Source organism: Heteronotia binoei, chromosome 7 (genome assembly GCF_032191835.1).
Source record: "Heteronotia binoei isolate CCM8104 ecotype False Entrance Well chromosome 7, APGP_CSIRO_Hbin_v1, whole genome shotgun sequence".
Classification (NCBI taxonomy): domain Eukaryota; kingdom Metazoa; phylum Chordata; class Lepidosauria; order Squamata; family Gekkonidae; genus Heteronotia; species Heteronotia binoei.
The window spans coordinates 26,298,940-26,323,568 of NC_083229.1; the positions used below are offsets into that span (position 1 = coordinate 26,298,940).

The window sequence follows — 24,629 nt, forward strand, 5'->3', positions numbered from 1 at the left end:
TATGCAAAGGAGCTCTGCTAGAATTCCACCCCTGACACAGACAGAAAGACACACACACATACACCTTTGGTACTTTGGATGAATCAAGAATGCATTCTGCACCTGCATCCATCATAGGTAGTTAGAATAAGTATCTATCTTCCACATTTGTTATCTAAAATGTAGTTCCTTAAATAAAGGTTCTCTTATTAGTTTGAGACTGACAAGTGGTTCTGTGTAACTTTGTTGACTCTGATAGTCCACACAGAACAAAGAAAGCTACTGCTGCATCTAGTCTTGTGTACTCTGCTAAATTAGAATGATATTTATAATGCATGTTACATTTTAAAAAGTAAATTAGGTGGACAAGAACATCTTTAAAAAAAATGTGTCCTTAGTTTAACCCTACTTGCTAGCAATAGGGCAATTAACAGACAGCTTTTATTACCTTTTATTGGTTTCCCTTGCAAATGCTATCCAGACAAAATGTTCTTTCAATTTGTTAATTAAACTACTTGCCATTGGATTTTAACTTCGTACCATTTTGTATTCTAAACCACTGCCCACCAGCTATATGTAGCTCTGCTCACTGTACCTCATTCGTTGTCTGAAGAAGTATGCATGCATACAAAAGTTTACATTCTGAATAAAACTTTGTTGGTCTTACTAGATTCCTACTTTACTCTGCTAAATTGACATAGGTTCCGGGCTTTACCATACCAGTGGCTCTGACATTTGGCAGGCAGAAATCCAACCAGCAAAGAGAAATCCACCTGTTGCAGTAATGGAACAGTCTTCAGTGGCTGCCTACTTGATTGACATGCAGAGCAAAGGAGCGCAGCAAAGAAGGAGAACAAATGGAAGGAGAGGAACATGGCTTAAAAGCACACGCGTCCCACAAGTGTTTCCTTCCAAATAAGGCTGTCCGTACAGCTCAGGTTGTAAGGATTCAGGCTCTTCTTCCCAGCCTCGTGGTACGCCTCACATCTGCTTTGACAACCCAATCAAACAGATGGGATTCCCTTTGAAGAGGCACAGTCTTTGATTTGCTGCCACTGGGGGTGCTGCAAAGGCTGGGAGCAGATGATCTGGGGGCCCGGCTGTTGCAGAAGAAATAGCCTGAAATTTCAAAGCTTGTTTGTCTAACTGAAACTCCCAGCTGAGGCGCCCTGAGGCGTTGTATTCTGTCTTTTTTTTTTTAAAGCAGCTTTTTGGAGAATGAGCCAGAAATAAGAATGTGGCAGAATTAATCCAAGACCGCCTTTATGGATCGGTTGAGCTAAAATACACAAGATGTGCAATGTATTTTTTTTTAAAAGTTAGCAGCATTTCCTTAAATCGTTATGATGGACAAGGTTTATTTGAATATACAAAGATCAAGGGAGGAGGGCTGCAGTGTATGTCCGGGTACTCATACAAAGACACACCGCCCAGTCTTGTCAATGAGAGCCAAACCATTCAGGGCCAAGCTAGAAAAGTAGTGGAGAAACCTGAGCCTACCTATTTATTTATTAAAGCATTTTTATCCCACCTTTGTCACCATAGAGCATGACCCAAGGCAGTCTACAAAGTCAGCCAAAGGCAGCAAGAAGACATTAAAACAAAAGTTTCACATAATTTAAATCGATAACAGCCCTCCCATCCATACATAAGACCCTTCACCCAACCTTATGTCCTTCTTTAATGACACCTTTTTGAAATAGTTTCTGCCACCCAATTCATTCTCCTTTCCCCACCTCCATCAAATTTCTGTCAACCACCAATAGTACTTCTTGTCTGCTTCTAACAATCTTCTGCCAAGAAATCTCACAATTCCTACATGAAGTTCTGTCTTCCTTCAGAACTCTTTAGATGTTTTGCTTGAGGGGGAACCCCTCAGTTTGCCTTTAGATTTTTACTTTAGGTTAAATTTTGCTTCTGGTCAATTTGAAAACTGGTTTCTATGGTGCTCACAACCATTCTGTGGTTCAACTTGGATCACCAGGTTTTTTTAAAAAAGATTCTGTGATGTGGTGATGAATTGCCTCATGGCTCTTCAAAAACAAGGGGTAAACTGATTTGTGCCTGTTCCACTCCACTCATTTGTGGGTGAGCTAATTTTTTTGTTCTCTCCACCTGCCTTCTGCTTTCTTAGAGAATTAAATTAGTTTGGTGCATGCATCATGATTTAAATTAATGCACATCAGAAGCAGTTTTTGTAAAGATGCAGTTGGAAGAACAATGTCCTTGGGTCAATGTCAAGAAGGTTGGAGGACTCAGTCCTAGTGAAGGGATTTCCCTGGCAAATGGTAGCCACACATCCTCATGCAATGTGGATCAGGGCCACGGTGTGGGAGAAAGGAGGAATTAATTTCCCCTGCACCATTTTTGTGACATGGGTTGGCCAGGCTCCTAGTGGGGCTCCAAATGGCCATGGGAGAAAAAAGAAGTCAGTATTCCATGCGGCACTATATTACAACAGGTAAAAAAGAAACGGGAAGTAACATAGGGTAGGTCTCAGAATCACAAGAAACTCTATAGTTTACCATAGAGAATGGGTGTCAAACATGCAGCCTGAGAGCCAGATCAGGCCCCCAGAGGGCTCCTATCAGACCCACAAGCAACTTACTGTCATCTGCTTCCTTCTCTCTCTCTTGCTTCCTTCTGCATCACAACTTGCTTTGCCAGGCTTGCTCAATAGTCCAGGAGCTACAGAGCAAAGCCTCTATTTTCTCCATTGACCACATGAAGCAACTTATGTAAAAAAGCTCACAATGCCCAGCCATTTCATTTTCCCCCTGGATCTTAGGCTCAAAGCATTGATCATAAGATTTCTGTATTTTTTTTTAAAAAAATCAAAAGTAGGCTTGCAACTTACAGACACACACCTGAACGGCATCTGAACAGAATACTCAAGATTGCTACAGCACAAACATTGTCTCCAGATTTTGATGCAATAATTCAGAGCAAGAGGAGTCAGTTATCAGAAACTATTAAATAAACAAAATGTTGCAAGTGTGCTAATCTTTTAAGCATGTTTAATTGTTTGTCTGTGTCCTTTATACAGTTTATATCTCTGGTACCTGGCATTACATTTTATGACACACATGGCCTGGCCTGACAAGGTCTCATTTATATCAGATCTGGTCCTCATAACAAACTAGTTTGACACCCCTGCCATAGAGTCTCCAGTGATTGCTAGAGCTATCCTCTATCACTTCTGGGTTTTAACCGGAAGCAACTGAACACTACAGCCACCACAATTCCCCAACAACAACTCTGGCAACCCTATCCTTACCTCAGACTGATTCTGCACTCACCTTTCTCCAGGGCAGGCTTTTGTTTCCGTGCGGAGCAAGCTGGCGATTTTGCACCAGTTGCTCCGCGTCGCCATTTTGCACGGGGCAAACCCACAATTTGCCCTGCCACAGTGTAAACCTGAAAAAACAGGTTTACACTGTGGCGGGGCAAATTGCGGGTTTGCCCCGCACAAAATGGCGGTGCAGAGCAACTGGTGCAAAATTGCCAGCTTGCTCCGCGCGGAAATGAAAGCCTGCCCCGGACCAAGGTGAGTGCGAAATCAGCCTCAGATTTCCTCAACTTAATTGCTGCTTGCCTCACTGTTAGTTTCCCCCAATAGGACAAATTTGTATACCTGTTAAATTGTATCTGCATTATAAGATACATTTTGTGATGTGGCGGCTTAAGTGTCAGAGCTGCTCAGGGTTTCAGGCATAATTTTTGCAATATATTTATGACTATTGGATCCATATACTTCATACTCCTTCTAGCGGAGGAATTCACACATGCCGTCGAATGTGAAACAACATCCACAAATGCGTTGCAGCATGCTTTCCCACCAAGGCACATCTATCCAAGGGTGGAATTCTAGCAGAAGCTCCTTTGTATATTAGCCCACACACCCCTGATGTAGCCAATCCTCCAAGAGCTTACAATAAAGAGGCTTGTAAGCTCTTGGAGGACTGGCTACATCAGGGGTGTGTGGCCTAATATGCAAAGGAGCTCCTGCTAGAATTCCACCCCTCTATCTATCTATCTATCTATCTATCTATCTATCTATCTATCTATCTATCTATCTATCTATCTATCTATCTAAATTTTGTCTTCCCTTTCTTCACAGATCTGGGGGCTGCATTCATGAATCAGCCCTTTAAGCCTCACAGCGACCTTGTGAGGTAGGTTAGGTGGGGAGTGGGGGCGGGCCAGTTGGCTCAGAGTCACTCAGTGAGATCCATGGCCAAGTGAGGGCTTGAATCAGGGTCTCTGGAGCTGTAGTCTGACCCTTAAATCCCTGTACCACAGAAGCATGTGGTAAACATTCTAAGTCACTCTGGAGGAAGAGTGCCATTTTCAGCAGCATCCCTCCACCCCACCCCCGTCTTTGGTAACATCCAGCTTTGACCCTAATAATTTTGCAACCTGTGGGACAAACGGCCATCCTCTTGCTTCAGGATCATTTGATGCTGCAAATCAGCCAGCCAGACTGAACAGTCCAAATTGTATCGGGTTTTCCATCTGTACTGTGCTTCTCCAATAAATGCACGTGGCAGGTAATCCATTGTTCCCCTCATCTGCTTCAACCCCCTCCCTGCTTTGTGATACGAGGCAATGTCAAATCGGAGCTTTTTTTACTGTAGCTGTGACAACGAATGCATTTAATCATCAAATCTCATCGATCTAAAGCTTAAGGCGTTTAGGCCGCTGTAAATGCACAGACAGAATTTGTGCAGCCATTATTGGTACACAAGCAAGGCCGTACAAAGTGTCGTGGTGGTGGTGAAATTTTGCCCTGAAATCCACCGCTGGTCTGAAAAACTGTGTTTTCAATCGGCCACAAACTTAGCTGAAACTTTTAAAAATTGAGACATTCATCTATGTCCATCACTGTTCTTCTAACACAGACATTCTTCTTTGTCCATCACTTCGTTGCCACACTTTAATTAACATGTCTATTTATTTTATTTTACTTCATTTCATTTAAACCCTGCCTTTCTCTCCGGTTAGGACCTGTGGCAGCCTACATTGTTGTCCTCTCCTCCGTTTTCTCCTCACCAGGGCTTTTTTTGTAGCAGGAACTCCTTTGCTATGAGATCACACACCCCTAATGTAGCCAAGCCTCCTGGAGCTTACAGTAGGGCATGCGCTAAGAGCCCTGGGAGCTCTCAGAGGATTGGCTACATCATCGGGGTGTGGCCTAATATGCAAAGGAGTTCCTGCTACAAAAAAGCCCTGCTCCTCATGACAACCCTGGGATTAGGGATGCCAACCTTCAGGTGGTGCCTGGAGATCTCCTAGAATTACAACAGATCTCCAGATAGGATTGCCAGATAGATGGGGTGAGGGGCAGGGTTGCCAGATCCAGGTTGGGAAACTTCTGGAGATTTGTAGCTGGCACCTGGGGATGATAGAGACCTCAGCGGGGTTCAATGCCTCAGAGTCCATCCTCCAAAGCAGCCATTTTCTCCAAAAGAACTGACCTCTGTAGTCTGGACATGAGCTGTAATTCCAGGGGATCCCCAAGACCCACCTGGAGGCTGCATCCCTATTTCCAGACAACAAAGATCAGTTCCCCTGGAGAAAATGGCTGCTTTGGAGGATGGGCTGTACAGTACTATACCCTGCTCCCGCCCCTCCTCAAACCTCACCATCCCCAGGCCCAGACTCCACCCCCTAAATCTCCAGGAATTTCCCAGTTTGAAGGTCAGGTTCCCAGCTCTGGCTTCGGAAGTACCTGAAGATTGAGAGGTGGAGCCTGAGGAAGCTGAGGTTTGGGGAGAGACTTCCATGGTCAAGTGGGGAAGAGACTTCAATGGGTGATAATGCCACAGTGTCCACTTTCCCAAGTACCTTTTTCTCCAGGGAAACTGATCTCTGTCACCTGGAGATTAGTTGTAACAGCGGGGGACTGGCAGCCAGGGATTTTTGTTAGCAGGAATGCACAGGAACATAGTTTCGGCCGGCTTGGCATCAGGGGTGTAGCCTCAAATGATTAAATGGGCAATTAATGTTGAGGGGTGTAGCCTCAAATGATTAAATGGGCTGCGCGGACTGCACTGGCTGCCAGTTATCTACCGAGTCCAGTACAAAGTGTTGGTTATTACCTTTAAAGCCCTATATGGCCGAGGACCTGCCTACCTAAGGGACCGTCTCTCCCCGTATGAACCCCAGAGGGCACTGAGGTCAGCAAGTAAAAACAAAATGACCATCCCTGGGCCGAGAGAGGCCAAACTCCAAAACACCAGAGTACGAGCCTTTTCAGTTGCGGCACCTGCACTGTGGAACCAGCTCCCGGAGGAGGTGCGGGCCCTGCGGAACCTCGACCAGTTCCGCAGGGCCTGCAAGACTGCCCTTTTTAGACACGCCTATAATGATACGGACTGCTGAGTTGCAATGAACGAAGAACCGCCATCTCTAACACCATTTAAACTGGCAGATTCAGCGCCAGAACAGCTATTACTGCCAGATATATATATAATGTAATGTAAAATTAAGTATTTTAACTGAATTAACGGGTTTTTATATGTGTAATTTTAATTGCTAATCTAATGTTTTACTATTTATGTTAATATATTACTTACTGTTAGCCGCCCTGAGCCGCTTCGCGGGGAGGGCGGGGTAGAAATAAAATTTATTATTATTATTATTATTATTAAATAAGGAAATACAGATGGATACATGGGAATATCTTTGGAAGAACTCTATGAGAATATCAACATGTCAAAGTATTAAAGAGAACTGTTTCAAGATGATGTATAGGTGGTATATGACTCCGAAAAAAAACTGGCAAAGATGAGTAAAAAGATGTCGGATAGATGTTGGAGATGTAGGAAACATGAAGGTTCTTTTTATCATATGTGGTGGACTTGTGGAAAAGCGAAAAAGTTTTGGCAGATGATACAACAAGAAATATCTAAAATTTTGGGATATTACTTTAAGGAAGTTGCAGAGACTTTTCTGTTGGGATAACAAATGGAAAAATTTCCAAAAGAAGATAGAACTCTAATTTGGTACTTGCTCTCAGCTGCTAGGACACTGTACGCGAAGTTGTGGAAGCAAGAAAAAATACCAGAGAAATGGGACTAGATCGTGAAAGTTTTATCGTGGAGTGAGATGGACAAACTAACAAGAACTTTAAGAGACTATGATTTGGAAGTGTTTAAAAGGGAGTGGAAGAAATTTAGAGGATATATAGAGAAAGAGTGGAATGTAAAAAGACATTGGACAATTTTTTAATAATGAATAGGAGAAAAGGGAAAAATTGAACTTTGATTGGTTAAGGGTACCTTTATAAGTGAACTCAAGTGTATAACTTTGGCGGGAGTCTAATAACGGAGGGAGGGGGGATTAGAAAATATCATATGGGTTAGGGATAGTAATGATATAAACAGACATTGTTACCATATGTTATTAATAAAATTGTTTAAACAGGAACACAGTTTCGGCTGGCTTGGCATCAGGGGGTGTAGCCTCATATGCAAATGAGTTCCTGCTGGGCTTTTTCTACAAAAAAAGCCCTGCAGGTAACCCTCTGTGAGGTAGGTGTGGCTGAGAGTGCAAAACAGACAGAGGAAAGGGTGATGCCGTAAGCTGTTTGGAGGAGGAAAGCAAGGCATCAATATAAAAACTAAACAAATATTGGTTGCTCATTTTCATCCAAAATGAAGGCATAAAGTGGATGATAGTTTCCTAATGTTTGTTGGAAGCCTCCAGACTTCATGGCAAGAGAGAACAGGTAGCTAGATAGGCACCTTTCTTTCCTGTGTTTACTCCTCTGCCACTGTCCCCTTTGAAATGTAGACTGTACTTTCTGGGACAACTTCCTTCCTTCCTTCCTTCCTTCCTTCCTTCCTTCCTTCCTTCCTTCCTTCCTTCCTTCCTTCCTTCCGCTCTCTCAGATGATGTTCCCCCTTCTTCCTGCACACTTCCTGCACACTCCCCCTTCTTCCTGCACATTATGTGCTATCCTTTCTTGGAACCACGAAGCAAATGGCCCTCTTGCCATCTGCTGCCATCCTTAGCTAGTAAGTTAGTACTCTATCCCATCGCTCCTCTTTTCTATCTTAAGTATACTTCTCAAATAAAGAGAGAAGTATTTCTCTTCTTCAACTTGCAATGTGGCTCTTTGCAGCTTTGTAAGCTGAGTAACCTGGTGAAGTAATGCCGCTGCTGTTATGTATGTGAAAGCATGCCTGGACATGTTGGGTGTTGTGTCCTGAGCTTGAGGTGCAACACAAAAGACTGAGAGGATTCAAAGATCTGCATCCCGACTGGCTGCATAATTCAAACTGGCCAATCGAGAGGCAGTATCAGAGGATCCTAGGATCTGCCAATGAGGATGCATATTCTAGTGAAGGATCCAAAATGGGCACAATCACAGGAGGGTTTCTGCTTTTGGGGGGCTGGGTTTCTCCCGCCCAATGGTATATATTGCCACATGTTCTGGTGCTTAGCAGTAGTTTTGTAGTCACCAGGGCTGGCATGTGGGAGTAGACCAAGTAGGTGGCTGCTTAGGGCACCGCTTGGCCTAAAGGGCGCCACGAGGTGCCCCTCTCCCCACGTCCCGCGCCATTGCCATCCTTTGCCAAGGTCTCCCGAGGCTTGGGAGGCTGTGGCAAAGTGGGGAGGGGAAGGGCAGCGAGCATGCTGTAGGCACACCCGCTGCCCTGCCGGACTTTGCCGGGGTCTCCCGAGGCTCAGGAGGCTGCAGCAAAGTGGGGTGGCAGGGCAGTGAGCATGCTATAAGCGCACCCGATGCCCTGCCGGACTTTGACGAGGTCTCCTGAGGCTAAGGGAGGCCTCGACAAAGTTAGGGGGTGACAGTGACATCATTGTGATGTCATCAGTGCATACGCGCATGATGCACAAGCGGGAAAAAATGGGGGGGGGAGGAGAAGCCGGTTCAGCCTAGGGGCGTGGGCACCCCTAGTGCTGAGCCTGGTAGTCACTTAGTAAATCACTAATAAAGAGCTTTAATCACTGTGCAAGAGCCTTTTCATGCACTGAACCCAGTATTTAACAGCTGTGTTTGTAGCTTTATTGTAGCATTCTGCTAACGAGTGGGTGCTGGACTAACTATACCAGTTAACCCCAATGATGTTGTGTCTACGGGACGTCTTTCTGCACCCAACGGCGAGACAAATAAGCAGCAGCACACACACGAGAAAGAGTAATGCATTGCCCAGTATCATGTTTGCACAACAAAGAACAATGCGCATACCCCTGACCTTTAGAGCCCGTAGGGCCGACTTTTCCTTGCCTTCCCGTTTCTCCTGGATCTCCTTTTTCGCCTTCATCTCCTTTAAAAACAAGCACAAAAAGTAGCCATGTGACATGTTGTTCAGAGCAATAAAATGTAGGCAATAGCCCCCTAGCCTGGTTTCTTGGAAACTAGGGGGCGGGATGAGAACCTTACAGGAAAATGAACGGCTGCAGATTTTCTCTGTGGAAAAACATCCTCTTGGAAGTTTCAATCTAAAGAGGTACCAAACTTTGGTTCTTGCTGCCCTCTAGTGACTACAATCTCAGCTGCTTTTCTCTGCAAGAACAGCTTCACGTTGTTTCCTAAATTATCCTGGGAATGATGTAGGTCAGTGTCTCATAAGGAGGAGGAGGAGGAGATTGGCTTTATACCCCGCCCTTCACTACCCGAAGGAGTCCCAGAGTGGCTTACAATCTCCTTTCCCTACCCCTCCCTACAACAGACACTCGGTGAGGTAGGTGGGGTGGAGAAAGCTCTGAGAGAACTGTGACTGACCCAAGGTCACCCAGCAGCTGCATGTGGAGGAGGGGGAAATCAAACCCCGTTGTCCCAGATTAGAGTCCACGCTCTTAACCACTACCCCAAACTGGCTCTTACCCTGCCACAAAAGATGTTAGTCTGTATGGGCGTTTGCTCTTTTTTCCTGCTACAGACAGCCTAACACGGCTACCCATCTTGATCTATCTCCACAATATGCAGGAGTATACTCTACAGTCCATACCCCATAACCCCGACATAGGAAATGATAGTCTGGAAATGGATCTGAATGCAAACTTGGTTGAGATCAGAACTTTGTGCTATCATGAGCTCTGGTCAAGCTCTGTGGGTGGTGATTTGAGAAAGTGTCCTATTGCTCTCCCATCCCAGATTCACCTCTAACGGAGCATAATGTCAGCTGCTAGAAAAGGAATTCAAGAAGTATCTGCCAGACTGTAGGGCAGAGGTGGTCTCTGGGTGGATCAAGTAGTCCCCTTTCTTCAAGTTGACAGAAATGCCTTCTAGTGCCCAAAGGAAGGTCTTTGGGTCTTTGGTCTTTGGCCCTCCAAGGCAGCTGTTTAGCTACTGCATGAAACCGGATGACAGACTTATCTTCCCTGAATCGATCTAATCTCCTTTTAAAGCTGCTTCCTCCTGTGGCCATCAATACATCCTCGTAGGGTTGCCAATCCCCAGGTGGGGGCAGGGGATCCTCCGGTTTGGAGGCCCTCCTCCCGCTTCAGGGTCATCAGAAAGCGGGGGGAGGGGAGGGAAATGTCTGCTGGGAACTCTGTTATTCCCTAGGGAGATTTATTCCCATACAAAATAATGGATAATTGATCCGTGAGTATCTGGGGCTCTGGGGGGGCTGTTTTTTGAGGTAGAGGCACCAAATTTTCATTACAGCATCTAGTGCCTCTCCCCAAAATATACCCCAAGTTTCAAAATGATTGGACCAGGGGGTCCAATTCTATGAGCCCCAAAAGAAGGTGCCCCTATCCTTCATTATTTCTTATGGAAGGAAGGCATTGAAAAGGTGTGCCGTCCCTTTAAATGTGATGGCCAGAACTCCCTTTGGAGTTCAATTATGCTTGTCACAGCCTTGATCTTGACTCCACCCGTAATGTCTCCTGACTCCCCTCCCAAAGTCTCCTGGCTCCACCCCCAAAGTCCCCAGATATTTCTTAAATTGGACTTGGCAACCCTACATCCTCGGCAGCGAATTCCACATTTAAATCACACATCGTGTACATGGCTGGCACGTAGGAGTAGGCGAAGCAGGCAGGTGCCTCAGGCACCACCTCACCTACAGGGTGCCTCCAGGTCACAGACCCAGGAAGCTGAGAGCAGCGGGATGGTGCAGCAGCGTGTGTTCTCCTATGAGCCCGGCTTCCTAGCTGGGCTCAGAAGAGAGAAGCCTCACTCTTAGGCCGCCTCCCTTGCAGGGAAGGCAGCCTCGGAACAAGGCACAGCAGCCCCACCGACCTGTTCACTTGCCTAAGACTCAGGCAGATGAAAGAGACAGTTCGGCCTCACTCCCAGCTGTCTCTCCTGCAAGTGGAGACAGCCTCAGAGTGAGGCAGAGCAGCCCCGCTGCCTCCTTCGCCCGCCTGGGACCTGGGCAGATGAAAGAGGTGGCCTAGTCTCACTCCCAGAGCCAGTTTGGTGTAGTGGTTAAGTGCGCGGACTCTTATCTGAGAGAACCAGGTTTGATTCCCCACTCCTCCACTTGTAGCTGCTGGAATGGCCTTGGGTCAGCCACAGCTATCGCAGGCGTTGTCCCTGAAAGGACAGCTTCTGTCAGAGCTCTCTCAGTCCCACCTATCTCACAGGGTGTCTGTTGTGGGAGTGGAATATTAAGAAGATGGTAAGCCACTCTGAAACTCTGAGATTCGGAATGGAGGACAGGATATAAATCCAATATCTTCTTCTGCTCTCCTGCAAGGGGAAACAGCCTTGGAGAGAGGCAGAGCAGCCCCACCATCCCTTTCACCTGCCTGGGACCTGGGGGGGGGGGCAAAAGGGGTGGCTCAACCTCGCTCTGTCCCTTATGGGGGGCATTGGCATGGGGGCAACCTGAGGCAGCAAAAACCCCAGCGCCGCCCCTGGCCATGTAAAGAAGTTTTTTTGTTTTGTCTATGCTGAATCTACTGCCCAACGGTTTCATTGGATGCCATTGAGTTCTAATATTTGGGAGAGGGAGAAAAAGTTCTCTTTGAAAACTCTCCCTACCCTGGGCATGATTTTATAAACCTCTATCATGTACCCCCTTAGTCGTTTTTTTTCTGTCTCTCATGGTTGCAAATGTATGCTCAAAAGTGTTTGCACTGCAGGTGCTTCTGCACAAAACATTTCTGACTCTGGGCCTCCCAGATGTTTTTTTTTTTTTTTTAAATAGCATCTCCGTGGCTTCATCATGCAAGGCTTTCCTGCGATCTTTCTTAAACCTTGCTAGCATCTGGTGATATGTCAGGCACCGAAGCAGAATAAAAATTTCAATAGTGGAGGGAATCAGTGCCTTTCACCTCTCTCTGCTCCTCCCCGTAACTAGCAAAAAGCAAAACAACGGTGTAGCATAAGAGAGATCACGCCAATCACCCTAATGGATGCCTGTTGCAGAATCAGGCTTCACTTGGCACAGGATTCTTATGAGAAAAAACCAAACACACACACACAGATACTCAGGAAAGCTCTATAGAAGAAGGAATGATTTCTAAGATGCCAGGAAGAATAGCCAGGCTAGCCTTTAGTGGTAAGACCTTCAGGCATTTCCAGCAGAGGGCTCAGACTGTGGGCAAGCTGTGTGTCAGGCTGAACTTGATATTTTCCAAAAAGAGAATTGCAGAAGTACAATTATTAGGTCTGGAAGAGGGAAAGCGGCACTGGCGGCCACAAGAAACAGGGCTCCTCTGAAGCACCGGGGGCTGTCGAGAAGTTTATAATTGACCCTTGTCAAAATAATGAAAGGGGAAACTTTTGAAAGATACCACATTGCGAAGGGAGAAAACTCCCATTTGCCCCTTTCAAACTGCCTCTCGCTCCATTCAGCTGGCAAAACCCGACTCAGCTCCCTTTGAAGTGCTGGGGAAGGATCCCGGCAGCTTTGAGCTCTCTCTGACATTCCCTTTTTGGGCTCCTTGTTGACGTGGGGAACCCACTGGGCAATTGCTTCAATATGTCTTCAAGGCTGCACCTCCCTAAAGCCTCAGGAAGGTTCACGGAGGGTACAGGGAGTTGCCGCTTGGATACTGCCGAAAACAACAACACCGCCTGTGATCCGGGAGGGTGGCTGGGAGCAGCGTGTGTAGCAAAAAGGGCGATGGATCTTGGGACATCCCTAAAGGTTAGCAGATTCATCGCAGAGGAAGTTTTTTGTTTGTTTGTGGTAGCCAGTGTGGTCTAGTGGCTTGGATATGGAACTGGGGAGACCCACCCTCCTGGTTCCAGTCCCTGCCTAACCAGAAAGTTTGCTGAGTGCCCTTGAGTCAGTCACACCCCCTCGGCCTTTACAGGGGTGCTTTGAGGGAAAAATGGAGGGGGAAGAAGGAAGAAGAGAAGAAGAAGAAATTTGATTTACACCCTGCCCTTCACTCTGAATCTCAGAGAAGCTCACAATCTCCTTTCCCTTCCTCCCCCACAACAGACACCCTGTGGGGTAGGTGGGGCTGAGAGAGCTTACCCAGAAGCTGCCCTTTCAAGGACAGTTCGGTGAGAGCTGTGGCTGATTCCAACAGCTGCAAGTTGAGGAGTGGAGAATCAAACCTGGTTCTGTCAGAAAAGAGTCCATGCACTTAATCACTACACCAAACTGGTGAAGAAGAAGAAGAGGAAGAGGAAAAAGAAGAGAAAGAAGAAGAAGAAGAGGAGGAGGATACTGGTTCATCAAGGTCAGCAACTCTTCAGGGTTTTAGGTGTTCTTTCACATCACCTGCTCCTACCTGCTCCTTGTAACTGGAGATGCTGGGGATTGCACTCGGGATATTCCACATGTAAAGCAGACCATCTACCTCACAGTTACCCTGTAACGTACTGAGACAGGAGACGTTGGTAGGGCAACATGCTTTAATGGAGGCACGTTACAAGAGAGCGAACACGCGGGCCGGGTCCCGCTTACGTACAACTCCGGGAACCTCCCTCCAGACAGGCCAGTCCAATCCTAGCCTGATGAACTTCCCGCCACAGCTGGTGATTGGCTGGGAGTTCGTGCCCTGCGCTGAGCAGCCCGGGGACAGCCTGGTCGCTCCGCGCAGGGTCGCGCTGGCTGGTTTTATGTTATTGTGTTATTGCGTTGTATCGTTATCTGGATACACTACATACCCATTCACTTAGCCACCTCATGCTGAAACTCTGGCAACTATAGGGAAAAACACCCTCTGCCTCTGTTCTCCCCTGCAAGACTGCCAGTACGCATAAGCACATCCTGATGTTTCATACGCATCATGGCTAAAGAATATTTTTAGTTGTTAATACTGAATTGTAGGCGCCCCGTGGTGCAGAGTGGTAAAGCTGCAGTACTGCAGTCCAAGCTTTCTGCTCATGACCTGAGTTCAGGTAGCTGGCTCAAGGTTGACTCAGCCTTCCATCCTTCCGAGGTCGGTAAAATGAGTACCCAGCATGCTGGGGGGAAAGCGTAGATGACTGGGGAAGGCAATGGCAAACCACCCCGTAAAAAGTCTACTGTGAAATCACCCCAGAGTCAGAAATGACTGGTGCCTGCACAGGGGACCACCTTTACCTTAATACTGAATTGCAGGACAATATTTTCCTGCTTCTTCTTTAGCCTAGCTCTGTTTTGATCTTTAAGCTGGTGCTTAGCAGTTGAAGAAATATCAGAAATGTAGATTTGTGAATGTGTTTGGTGGGAGAAGCACCACTAAGAGATGGCCTTAGTTGTGAAAACAGAATTTTAAAAGCAAGTCCTTGTTTTCACTTACAAAATGTCGGAGGGCATGCCATTAATATGCAAAGGAACCACTGGACCAGACCAATGAACTGTTTCATGTTTTCTTCTAAGGAATGAATAATATTTTATCTGAATAGCTTCATGTTAAACAAAGGAAAGTCTTGATATTTGGTGTGTTTCCATAGTTGCACTTTTGTCTATTATTTCAGCTCTATGGTACAGGAATCACTTGCAAACACCAGGGGGCAGACTTGAACATCTATTAACAAGCAGAGCAGACTGCCAATCCTTTTTTATTAGGCACAGATTTATATGTCGTCCTATCAAGAATTGACTTTTAAAGCCACCACGGGCCACTGAGATCATCAGACCCGGCTTATGTAATCCAAGCAGTCTAATTCCAGCCTCTGACTTCTTTATCACAGCTATAACTCCTGGCTGAACACACGGAATTGGGGGCCGATTCAGATTAGATCCGATCGACCATACACCCATTGTACAATATCAATCAAAGGGTTCACACGTAGCACCAATGCATGATGCCTTTCAGAGCAACGTAGACAAACGACAAGTCCAGGGGTCTTGCAAACTAAAACTGAAGCTGTACAGTGTGTGTGTGTGTGTGCTGATGTGTTCTTATTCAAAGTGTCTCATTTTAGGGGGAAATTGTCATGTTATCCTGACTGACCCAAGGTCACCTGAAGAGACTATTTAAAAATGTGAATTGATAAAACCGAAGCAACTGGAGGGGAGGGGACAGGCAGTGAGAAAAGTCTCCTGAACTCCTTACAGCCTCTTCAGAGCTGTTCAGTTTGGCCTGAGTTCCAGTGCGACCATTTGCACCCCACCCCTTATGCTCCTTATCCAAGCAAACATTAAATCCTTCTTCTGCCCTACTGTTGCTCCACTGCACTTCCCTTTCCTCCAACAGCCACTGAAATGTTCAAATCATCAATTGTCTTGATACTCTATTGCAGGGGTGTCGAACATGCGGCGCGGGGACTGAATCAGGCCCCTGGAGCCTAGAGGGCTCCTATCAGGCTCCCGAGCAACTGGCTATCTGCTTCCTTCTCCAACTCTCTTGCTTCCTTCTGCATCACAGCTTGCTGAGTCAGGCTTGCACAGCCACACAGAAGCTACAGAGTAAAGCCTCTATTTTCCCCATTGGCTGAGGCTCCTCCCTTGGGGAGGAAGGGGGGAAGGGATAGCTGGCTTTTCCAGGCTCCCTCAATTACACAGCAGAGCTGCTGAACCAAGCCTCTCTTCCTTCCATTGGCTGAGGCTCCTCCTGGCCCCTTGGGGAAGGAAGGAAAGAGCCAGAGCTTGCTATGCCCAATTCCCTGGATCGCATGGGAGAGATAGAAAGAAAGCACCTTTAAGAAAAACGTGCTAATGTTTTAAGCATGTTTTAAGATAAAAAACAAATATTTACTTGGTTTTTTTTTTCTGTGACATTTATAAAGTTTATTTCTCTGCTACCTAATCTTAAATCGGTACATGCATGGCCTGCCCTTACATGGCCCAGCCTGACAAGGTCTCATTTATATCAGGTCCAGCCCTCATAACAAATAAGTTTGACACCTCTGTTCGATTGTAATGTGTGCAATGGCTGTTTGAATGCTTCATCACCGGATGAGATCATTACTGGCTTAGCAAGAAAAATCCGTTTCCTTTTTTCCTTTAGGGCTGCCAGCTACCTGGGGGGGGGGGGCGTTTAAAAAAACCCACCCAACCCTGCCCTTGCATCTTTAGCAGAGCTCTGATATATGGAAAACAGCCAGGGTTGCGTCTCAGCATTGAGACAAGCAGGATTCGCCTTCTAATGTCTGTTAAACAAGTTTCCCGTTAGGGGCAACTTTAGGGGCCAGCTGAAAGGCCGCCAGCTCTTCTTTAGCTCTCTTCCCTGCTGGCCCAAAAGCAGTTAGGAAAAAGAATAAATCACAGATATTTGTCCCGAGCTGCACGTTAAGATCTTCAGCTACGGCAAAGGCGTTTACCTCGTAGGCTACCCACCTTTGGGTCCGGATAAAATCGTGTGGGTCGAACAGATCTCCGTGGCAGGCCGGCCGTCGTCATCTAACCCCAAAACCTGCACTTGGAAGAGGAAAAGCAACAGGAAGCTTTGGGGTTTCCACAGTTGCGTCTTCATGCTGCAGGCCCTGGAGCTCCACAGGAAATGCCCGTCGTTTTTCCAGGCTTAATAATTGCTAAAATAAGGTTTCCCATATAAGTCTGGAGAGTGACCCAACTGAAGATCCCGCTAGATTACAAGCTCAATGAAGGGAAGGCTGGAGAAGGCCTAATGGTGTGTGTGTGTGTTGGGAAAGTCAGCACAGATCTTACATTGTGTGGTCTATTTAAACAGCAGTGGCAGTTGTTTATGACAAGTTTATCTCTTGGCTGTGAAACCCTTCAGCGTTCTGGTCTGTGGGGAGATCTTGAGTGCAGAAGTCTAGCTCTGGTCTCTGTTAACATGCCAGGATCTCTCACAAGAGCAAGAGCTGATCTCTTATGCAGGGCTTTTTTTTTTTGCAGCAGGAACTCCTTTGCATATTAGGCCACACACCCCTGATGTAGCCAATCCTCCAAGAGCTTAGAGGGCTCTTTGTACAGGGCCTACAGTAAGCTCCAGGAGGATTGGCTACATCAAGGGTGTGTGGCCTAACAGGGGTTTTTTTTGTAGAAACAGCCCAGCATAGGCTTCCCAATCCCCAGGTCCCAGCGGGGGATCCCCTGTTTTTACAGGCTTCTCCCCGCCCCCAGCCAGCTGGCCGGCAGGGGAAGCCCCACCCCCCACAGTCACCATGCAGTTTTAGAGCTCCTGCAGGTCCGTTTTTAAAATATGTGCCTTTAAGGCTGAGCAGGAAACAGGAAGGGCTTCGGAGAAGGGCCCCTCCCTTTGTTTTGTTTTCGTTTTCAGATCAAGCAAAATTCTGCAGGAACAAAACCCAGTAAGTATTTGTGTGTGAGAGAGAGGGAGGGGGCAGGGGATTCCCTGGTTTGAAAGCCCTCCCCCCACTTTAGAAAGCGTGGGGGGAGGGAAATGACTTCTGGGCACTCTATTATTCCCTATGGAGAACGATTCCCATAGGGAATAATGGGGAATTGATCCGTGGGTATTGGGGGCTCTGGGGAGGCTATGTTTTGAGGTAGAGGCACCAAATTTTTAGTATAGCATCTAGTGCCTATCCCCAAAATACCCCCCAAGTTTCAAAACGATTGGACCAGGGGGTCCAATTCTATGAGCCCCAAAAGATAGTGCCCCTATCCTTCATTATTTCCTATGGACGAAAGGCATTTAAAAAGGTGTGCTGTCCCTTTAAATGTGATGGCCAGAACTCCCTTGGAGTTCAATTATGCTTGTCACACCCTTGTTCCTGGCTGCACCCCAATGTCTCCTGGCTCAACCCCCAAAGTCCCCAGATATTTCTTGAATTGGACTTGGCAACCCTAGCCCAGCAGGAACTCATTTGCACATTAGGCCACACCCCCTGATGTCATCATTGTTACACACAGGGCTTTTTCTTGTAGAAAAAACCCAGAAGGAATCACTTGCATATTAGGCCACACCCCCTGATGCCAAGTCAGCCGGAACTGCATTCCTGTGGGTGTTTTCGCACTCACCTTCAGCCGGCGCCGCGACCCTCTTGACGACGGAGGATCTGTGCTGATTTCCCACACGAAGCGCTGGAGCAACCAGAAGAGCCGCCAATTTCCGGCGCGAAGCCCGCTCAAGCGTTTTCCTGCTTCCTGGCGATTTGCGTTTGAGCGGGCTTCGCGCCGGAAATTGGCGGCTCTTCTGGTTGCTCCAGCGCTTCGTGTGGGAAATCAGCACAGATCCTCCGTCGTCAAGAGGGTCGCGGCGCCGGCTGAAGGTGAGTGCGAAAACACCCTGTGAGTTCCTGCTCAAAAAAAGCCCTGTGGCCTAATATGCAAAGGAGTTCCTGCTACAAAAAAAGCTCCGCTCTTATGTGTATTTGCACCTACCCGTGAGGTATGGTTGCCAGGGTTCGGAAAGACTTGAAGATTTTGGGGGTGGAGCCTGGGGAAGGCACGGTTTGAGGAAGGGAGGGACTGCAATTGAGTATAATGCCATAGAGTTTACTTTCCAAAGTGGCCAATTCCCTAGCAAAACAAGTGAGATGCTAACCCTCAGGGATTTTTTTTTGTACCACGAACTCCTTTGCATATTAGGCCCCCTGATGTAGCCAATCCTTCAAGAGCTTACAGTAGGCCCTGTAAGAAGAGCCCTGTAATCTCTTGGAGGATTGGCTACTTCGGGGAGAAGGGGGTGTAACCTAATACGTAAAGGAGTTCCTTCTACAAAAAAAAGCCCTGCTCAGCATGTATATAGAACAAACGGATAAACACTGAGTAAAGTAGACTAAAGATAGGCTGCGATCACACACACTAAATAATGCACTTGCGATCCACTTTCAATGCATTTTCCACCAGGGTTTTACTCTGTAAACTGGCAAAATCCAGATGCAAAGTGCACTAAAAATGGATTGAAAGTGCATTACTTAGTGTGCATGATCACAGGCACAGTCTCTGTGTGCACAATGATATATAAATAAAATTGTTTACTTGCACACTATCACTGTATCATTTGAAACAGACGTCAATATCTACTCATGAACAAAAACTGAGTTTCTGATAGAACCCTCAAGCACTAGGCTGTGGATACAAACAAAACATGAATAAACCAATGAGCATCAGATAACCATTAAACATTAAATTCCCATCAACAACAATAATATGACATAACAGTGTTCCCAAGGTAGCTTGGGACTAACCAGACATACTAAATGCAGTGCAAAAACTTTTAAAGTCCAAAAAGCCTGTGAGTACTTGGAAGACTACTGAGAAGAAATGGAGACTTGTGTCCTAGGCAGTCATCGCATTTTGGATGGCCATGCCTTCGTCAGTTCAATGATCCTTTGTAGTTGGAACCCAAACTCTGCTGCAATATCAAAATGTGCCCTCTGGCTGACTGGCTACAAGCTCTGTGATGTCATCACATGACGGATGTCACTGTTTGGGGGCAAGGTTTTCCCCGTTGGCAGTAAGAAGTTCCCAAAAGCAAGGGATCCCCCACTTGCACCTGGGGGCTGGCAACCCTACCTGGAAATGACATAGGCACATCAGGGACGTCAGGGTGACAATCTGGTTTCTAGGCAAAATCTCTGGTAGAAGTAATTCTATCATAGGGTTTTTTGCCCAAAAACCAGAGCATCACCCTGATATCCCTGATGTGCCTATGTCACTTCCGGGCAGGGGTGGAATTCTAGCAGGAGCTCCTTTGCATATTAGGCCACACCCTCCTGATGTAGTCAATCCTCAAAGAGCTTATAAAACGAACCTTGTAAGCTCTTGGAGGGTTGGCTACATCAGGGTGTGTGGCCTAGTATGCAAAGGAGCTCCTGTTAGAATTCCATCCCTGCTTCCAGGTCACGTTAGAAGTCATGTGGGCATGTCACTGAAACATCAGATGAAACTCTCTGCTCCTGGTAAGCCCACCCCACACCCCCACCCTGCCAACAGCCAGAGGGATTTGCCTACCCAAGTTGGGGGAGTGGTTGTATAAAGGAACTAGAACCCCAAAACATGTTACTAAGGCTGCCAGCTCTGGGTTGGGAAAGACCTGGAGATTTTGTGGGTGGAGTCAGGGGAGGGTGGGGCTTGGGGAGGGAAGGGACTTCAGCAGGGTATAATGCTATAGTAGGCTTACCAAGTCTAATTCAAGAAATATCTGGGGACTTTGGGGGTGGAGCCAGGAGCAAGGGTGGGACAAGCATGATTGAACTCCAAAGGGAGTTCTGGTCATCACGTTGAAAGGGACTGCACGTCTTTTAAATTTTTCTTTAAATTATTTCCTCCTCTATTTGGAAATAATGAAGGATAGGGGCACCTTCTTCTGGGGCAAATACAATTTCCCAATCTTTTTGAAACTTTGAGGGTGTTTTGAAAAGAGGCACTGGATGCTATGGTAAACATTTGGTACCTCTACCTCAAAAAACAGCCCCCCTGGAGCCCCAGATACCCAATGGTCCATTCTCCATTATACCCTATGGAAATAGGTCTCTATAGGGTATAATGGAGTGCTCAACAGACATTTCCCTCCCCCTCCCCCGCTTTCTGATAACCCTGAAGCAGGGGAAGGTCCTCCAAACCAAGGGATCCCCTGCCCCCACCTGGGGATTGGCAACCCTATGCTATAGAGTCCTCCCCCCAAAGCAGCCATTTGCCCCAAGGGAATTGATCTCTATTGTCCAGAGAACAGTTGTAGTAGTGGGAGAACTTCAGGCCCCACCTGGAGGTTGGCAACCCTAGTTACTACCTTGGAGGGAGGAGATGGCTTTCCAGCCAAAATGGTGACGTGAACTGTAAATAACTTGCAGTGCCATTTGTTAAAACGCAGCCTGCCCCTGTGGCAGAAGGCAGTCAACAGGGAAGACCGGTCGGTAGCTTCTGGTTTAAAATAAACACTAACGTTCATGACTGGATTTTTTAAAAACAAAATATGTTGCCGAGAAAGCAGCCCTGGGAAAATATTTCCTGCTTCATTTTCATAAATATTTATGTAATTCTTTCTGGAGAGCATGTTGCCTTGAGAAAATTGGACATAGATCTTCCTGTCACAAAGTTAACTGTTCGAATTCAAAAGGGAAAAAAGGTTGGGTTGGGAAAGATTTGGGGGCAAATGCCACCGTCTCCAGAGGCAGGCCTGTATCCAGATTGTTTGGGTGTGATTTACAACATGCCTCCTTCCTACTTGTTTTTATGTTTAAGTCACCTAATTTAAGTCCAGTTGGGACCCCCCCCCCCCCACACACAAAGTTAACTAAAAGCTGAAGAAATATAAAGATACAGCCATCACATCACCACATGCCTGCATAGTCCATTAAAATAATATCACATTGGAAAAGTGCCTTTTAAACCAGCTGTCTGTCCAGTGTTGCACAATCTCCATCAAGGATCACCTCCATGATGTAATCAAATAAGGTTTATTCATTAATGAGAAGACATTACTGTTCCAAGATGGAGTCTTGGTGAAACTGAGACCCCAGGCTCAGGCTTACAGATATAACCTTGGGTCCAGGCCACTACATGCTCAAACTCAAAGCGCCTTTTTCCTCTACCAATGGAAAGTATCCCTCATTTCCACCCACCGCACCATCTATGCTAGTTTATGCAGGTTGCTCTCAAAAGTGAAAGTAGGAATCTCTGGGTAGTAGATAAAGCCAGTTGACCACCAGCAAAAATGGCCACTTTCTGCCCCACAGTGCTACTTTTACCCATACTGAGGGAAAACCCTACAGATACTTACAAGTTTTTCCCTCGCGGAAAGCATAGGGTTGCCAAGTCCAATTTAAGAAATATCTGGGGACTTTGGGGGTGGAGCCAGGAAACTTTGGGGGTGGAGCCAAGATACATTAGGGGTGGAGCCAAGATCAAGGCTGTGACAAGCATAATTGAACTCCAAAGGGAGTTCTGGCCATCACATTTAAAGGGACGGCACACATTTTCAATTCCTTCCTTCCATAGGAAATAATGAAGGATAGGAGCACCTTTTTGGGGGGCTCATATAATTGGACCCCCTGGTCCAATCTTTTTGAAACTTGGGGGGGTATTTTGGGTAGAGGCACTAGATGCTATACTGAAAATTAGATGCCTCTACCTCAAAAAACAGCCCCCCCCCAAAGCCCCAGATACCCATGGATCAATTCTCCATTATTTTCTATGGGAATAAATCTCCCTAGGGAATAAAAGAGTTCCCAGCAGACATTTCCCTCCCCTCCTCCCGCTTTCTGACGAACCTGAAGCGGGGGGAGGGCCTCCAAACCGGGGGATCCCTTGCCCCCACCTGGGGATTGGCAACTCTAGGAAAGCATCTTGAGGTTAACAATTTGTTGCAGGGGAAAGGGGGTTATGATCATGCCCTGATTTAACATGGGAGTGCTAATTTGCTAAACCATTGAACATATGAGCACATGAAGCTGCTTTATACAAAACCAGATCTTTGGTCCATCAAAGTCAGTATTGTCTGCTCTGACTATCAGTGACTCTCCAGGGTCTCAGAGGCAGAGGTCTTTCACATCACCTCCTGCCAGATCACATAACTGGAGATGCTGGAGAATGAACCTGGCAGGACTTTCTTTGTAGAGAAAGCCTAGCAAGAACTCATTTGCATATCAGACCACACCCCCTGAGACTAAGCCAGCTGGAACTGTGTTCCTGGGCATTCCTGCTCAAAAAAGCCCTGGGACCTTCTGCGTGCCAAGCAGATGCTCTGCCACTGAGCCACAGCAGGGAAATAATATTATACAAAAAGAGAAATAAATAGCGCCTCGCATCTATCTCCCTCTTTATTCTTCATTCTGGGAAAAAAAAAAGCCAGGAAAAAGAATAATAAAACTGTATGTAATGCGTATTTCTGCCCTCAGCAGAACATTTATGTCTGAACTGTGAATATCTCAAAGTGGGATTCACAATTTATTTATATTCTGTCCCTAGGGTGTAAATCATATTGCCAACTTTTTTTTTTAAAAGGTTGTTTCCAGGCATGCGGATGCAGTGATGGGAAAAATCTCTTTGGCTCAATCCTGACTCGTTAGACAAGCTGTTATGGGCACACAAGCCACATTGGGGGGGGGGGGGGAGGGGGAAGAGACAATTCTAGGATCTTTCTTAAAAATAAAGCCGAAGATCTTTCTTTCTGGGGAAGCATTCTCATATGTGATACTGCAATCCTAAGGACCCTATCCTGAGAGCAAGCCCCATTGAATAACATGGGACTTACTTCTAAGTAGATCCACTTTGGATTGCTCCCAAGCCTAGAGACAGACAATTATTTCTTCCCCGACCCAAGAACTGGTGTTTAGAATAATAGCATGGTTTATTTATTTACAACAATGGTATCCTGCCTTCTGCCCTCACAAGGGCCACGAAGGTGGCTAACAAGTTAATGATAAAATCACATTTTAAAAAGTCACCCTCCTTCCCAAAATCACATTTTAAAAAGTCACCCTCCTTCCCAAAAACACAGCATTAAAACAGTTTTAAAAACAGAGTTACAATTTGTACATCTGATAAACACATTGGTTAGGAAGGAGAGATCACTGAGGGAATGTCGAACAAAACAAACAAAAAAAGTCTTCATCATTTGGTGGAACTTGGAAGATAACTGTCAATTCCATTTCATAGTAGAGCAAAAAGCTGGGGGGGGGGGGCAGAGGACAAAATAAATGAGTGTATACCCTAAGGGGGATGATGCCCTCATCACAGCACGATCTTAAAAACCATGCTTTTCTCTTAACTTTTTTAAAAAAAATAGTTTAACCTCTTCTATGCAATATGCAATTAGCTGTGTACAAGCGGGAACCCGCAAGGACTTGCAGGTGGTATCTCACTTCCCCTCTCTCACTGGTTCCTCGTTCCCTTTCTTGAAAGTCCGCATGGTCTCTAGTCTAGTCTGGCATCCTCTTCTTCTAGGGTTGCCAACCTCCAGGTGGGAGCTGGAGAGCTCCTGGAATCACAACAGATCTCCCAACCACAGGAATTAGTTCTCCTTAGGGTAGGAAAATCCTTGGAGATTTAGTACAGGATGGGGGCCTCAGTGGGGTACAATACCATAGAGTTCACTGTCCAAAGCAGCCATTTTCTCCAGGGGAACTGATCTCTATAACCTGGAGACCAGTTGTATTTCTGGGTGATTTCTAGTCCCAGCCTGGTTCTAGCCCCAACCCAAGTTCTCCTGGAGAAAATGGATGCTTTGGAGATTGGACTCTATGGCATTATATCCCTCTGAGGTCCTTCCCCTCCTCAACCCTCCCAACTTCTCCCCAATTTCTAGAAATTCCCTAACCTCCTTCCCTCCTCTTGGCAGTCGAGAGCCAGTTTGGTGTAGTGGTTAAGTGTGTGGATTCTTATCTGGGAGAACCGGGTTTGATTCCCCACTCCTCCACTTTCACCTGCTGGAATGGCCTTGGGTCAGCCATAGCTCTGGCA

General features: G+C 46.4%; 1 protein-coding gene across 1 annotated transcript in view; it reads right to left on the reverse strand.

Moving 5' to 3' along the window:
- Positions 1–16,950, reverse strand: part of COLEC10 (collectin subfamily member 10) — a 30,087-nt gene extending 13,137 nt beyond the window's left edge. Inside the window, exons 1-2 of the mRNA XM_060243278.1 lie at positions 16,632–16,950; positions 9,204–9,275 (exon numbers count right to left, since the gene is read on the reverse strand). Of these exons, the coding sequence (XP_060099261.1) occupies positions 9,204–9,275; positions 16,632–16,767 (208 nt within the window). The 5' untranslated portion in view covers positions 16,768–16,950. The remainder of the gene's footprint in view (positions 1–9,203; positions 9,276–16,631) is intronic.
- Positions 16,951–24,629: the final 7,679 nt, after the last annotated feature.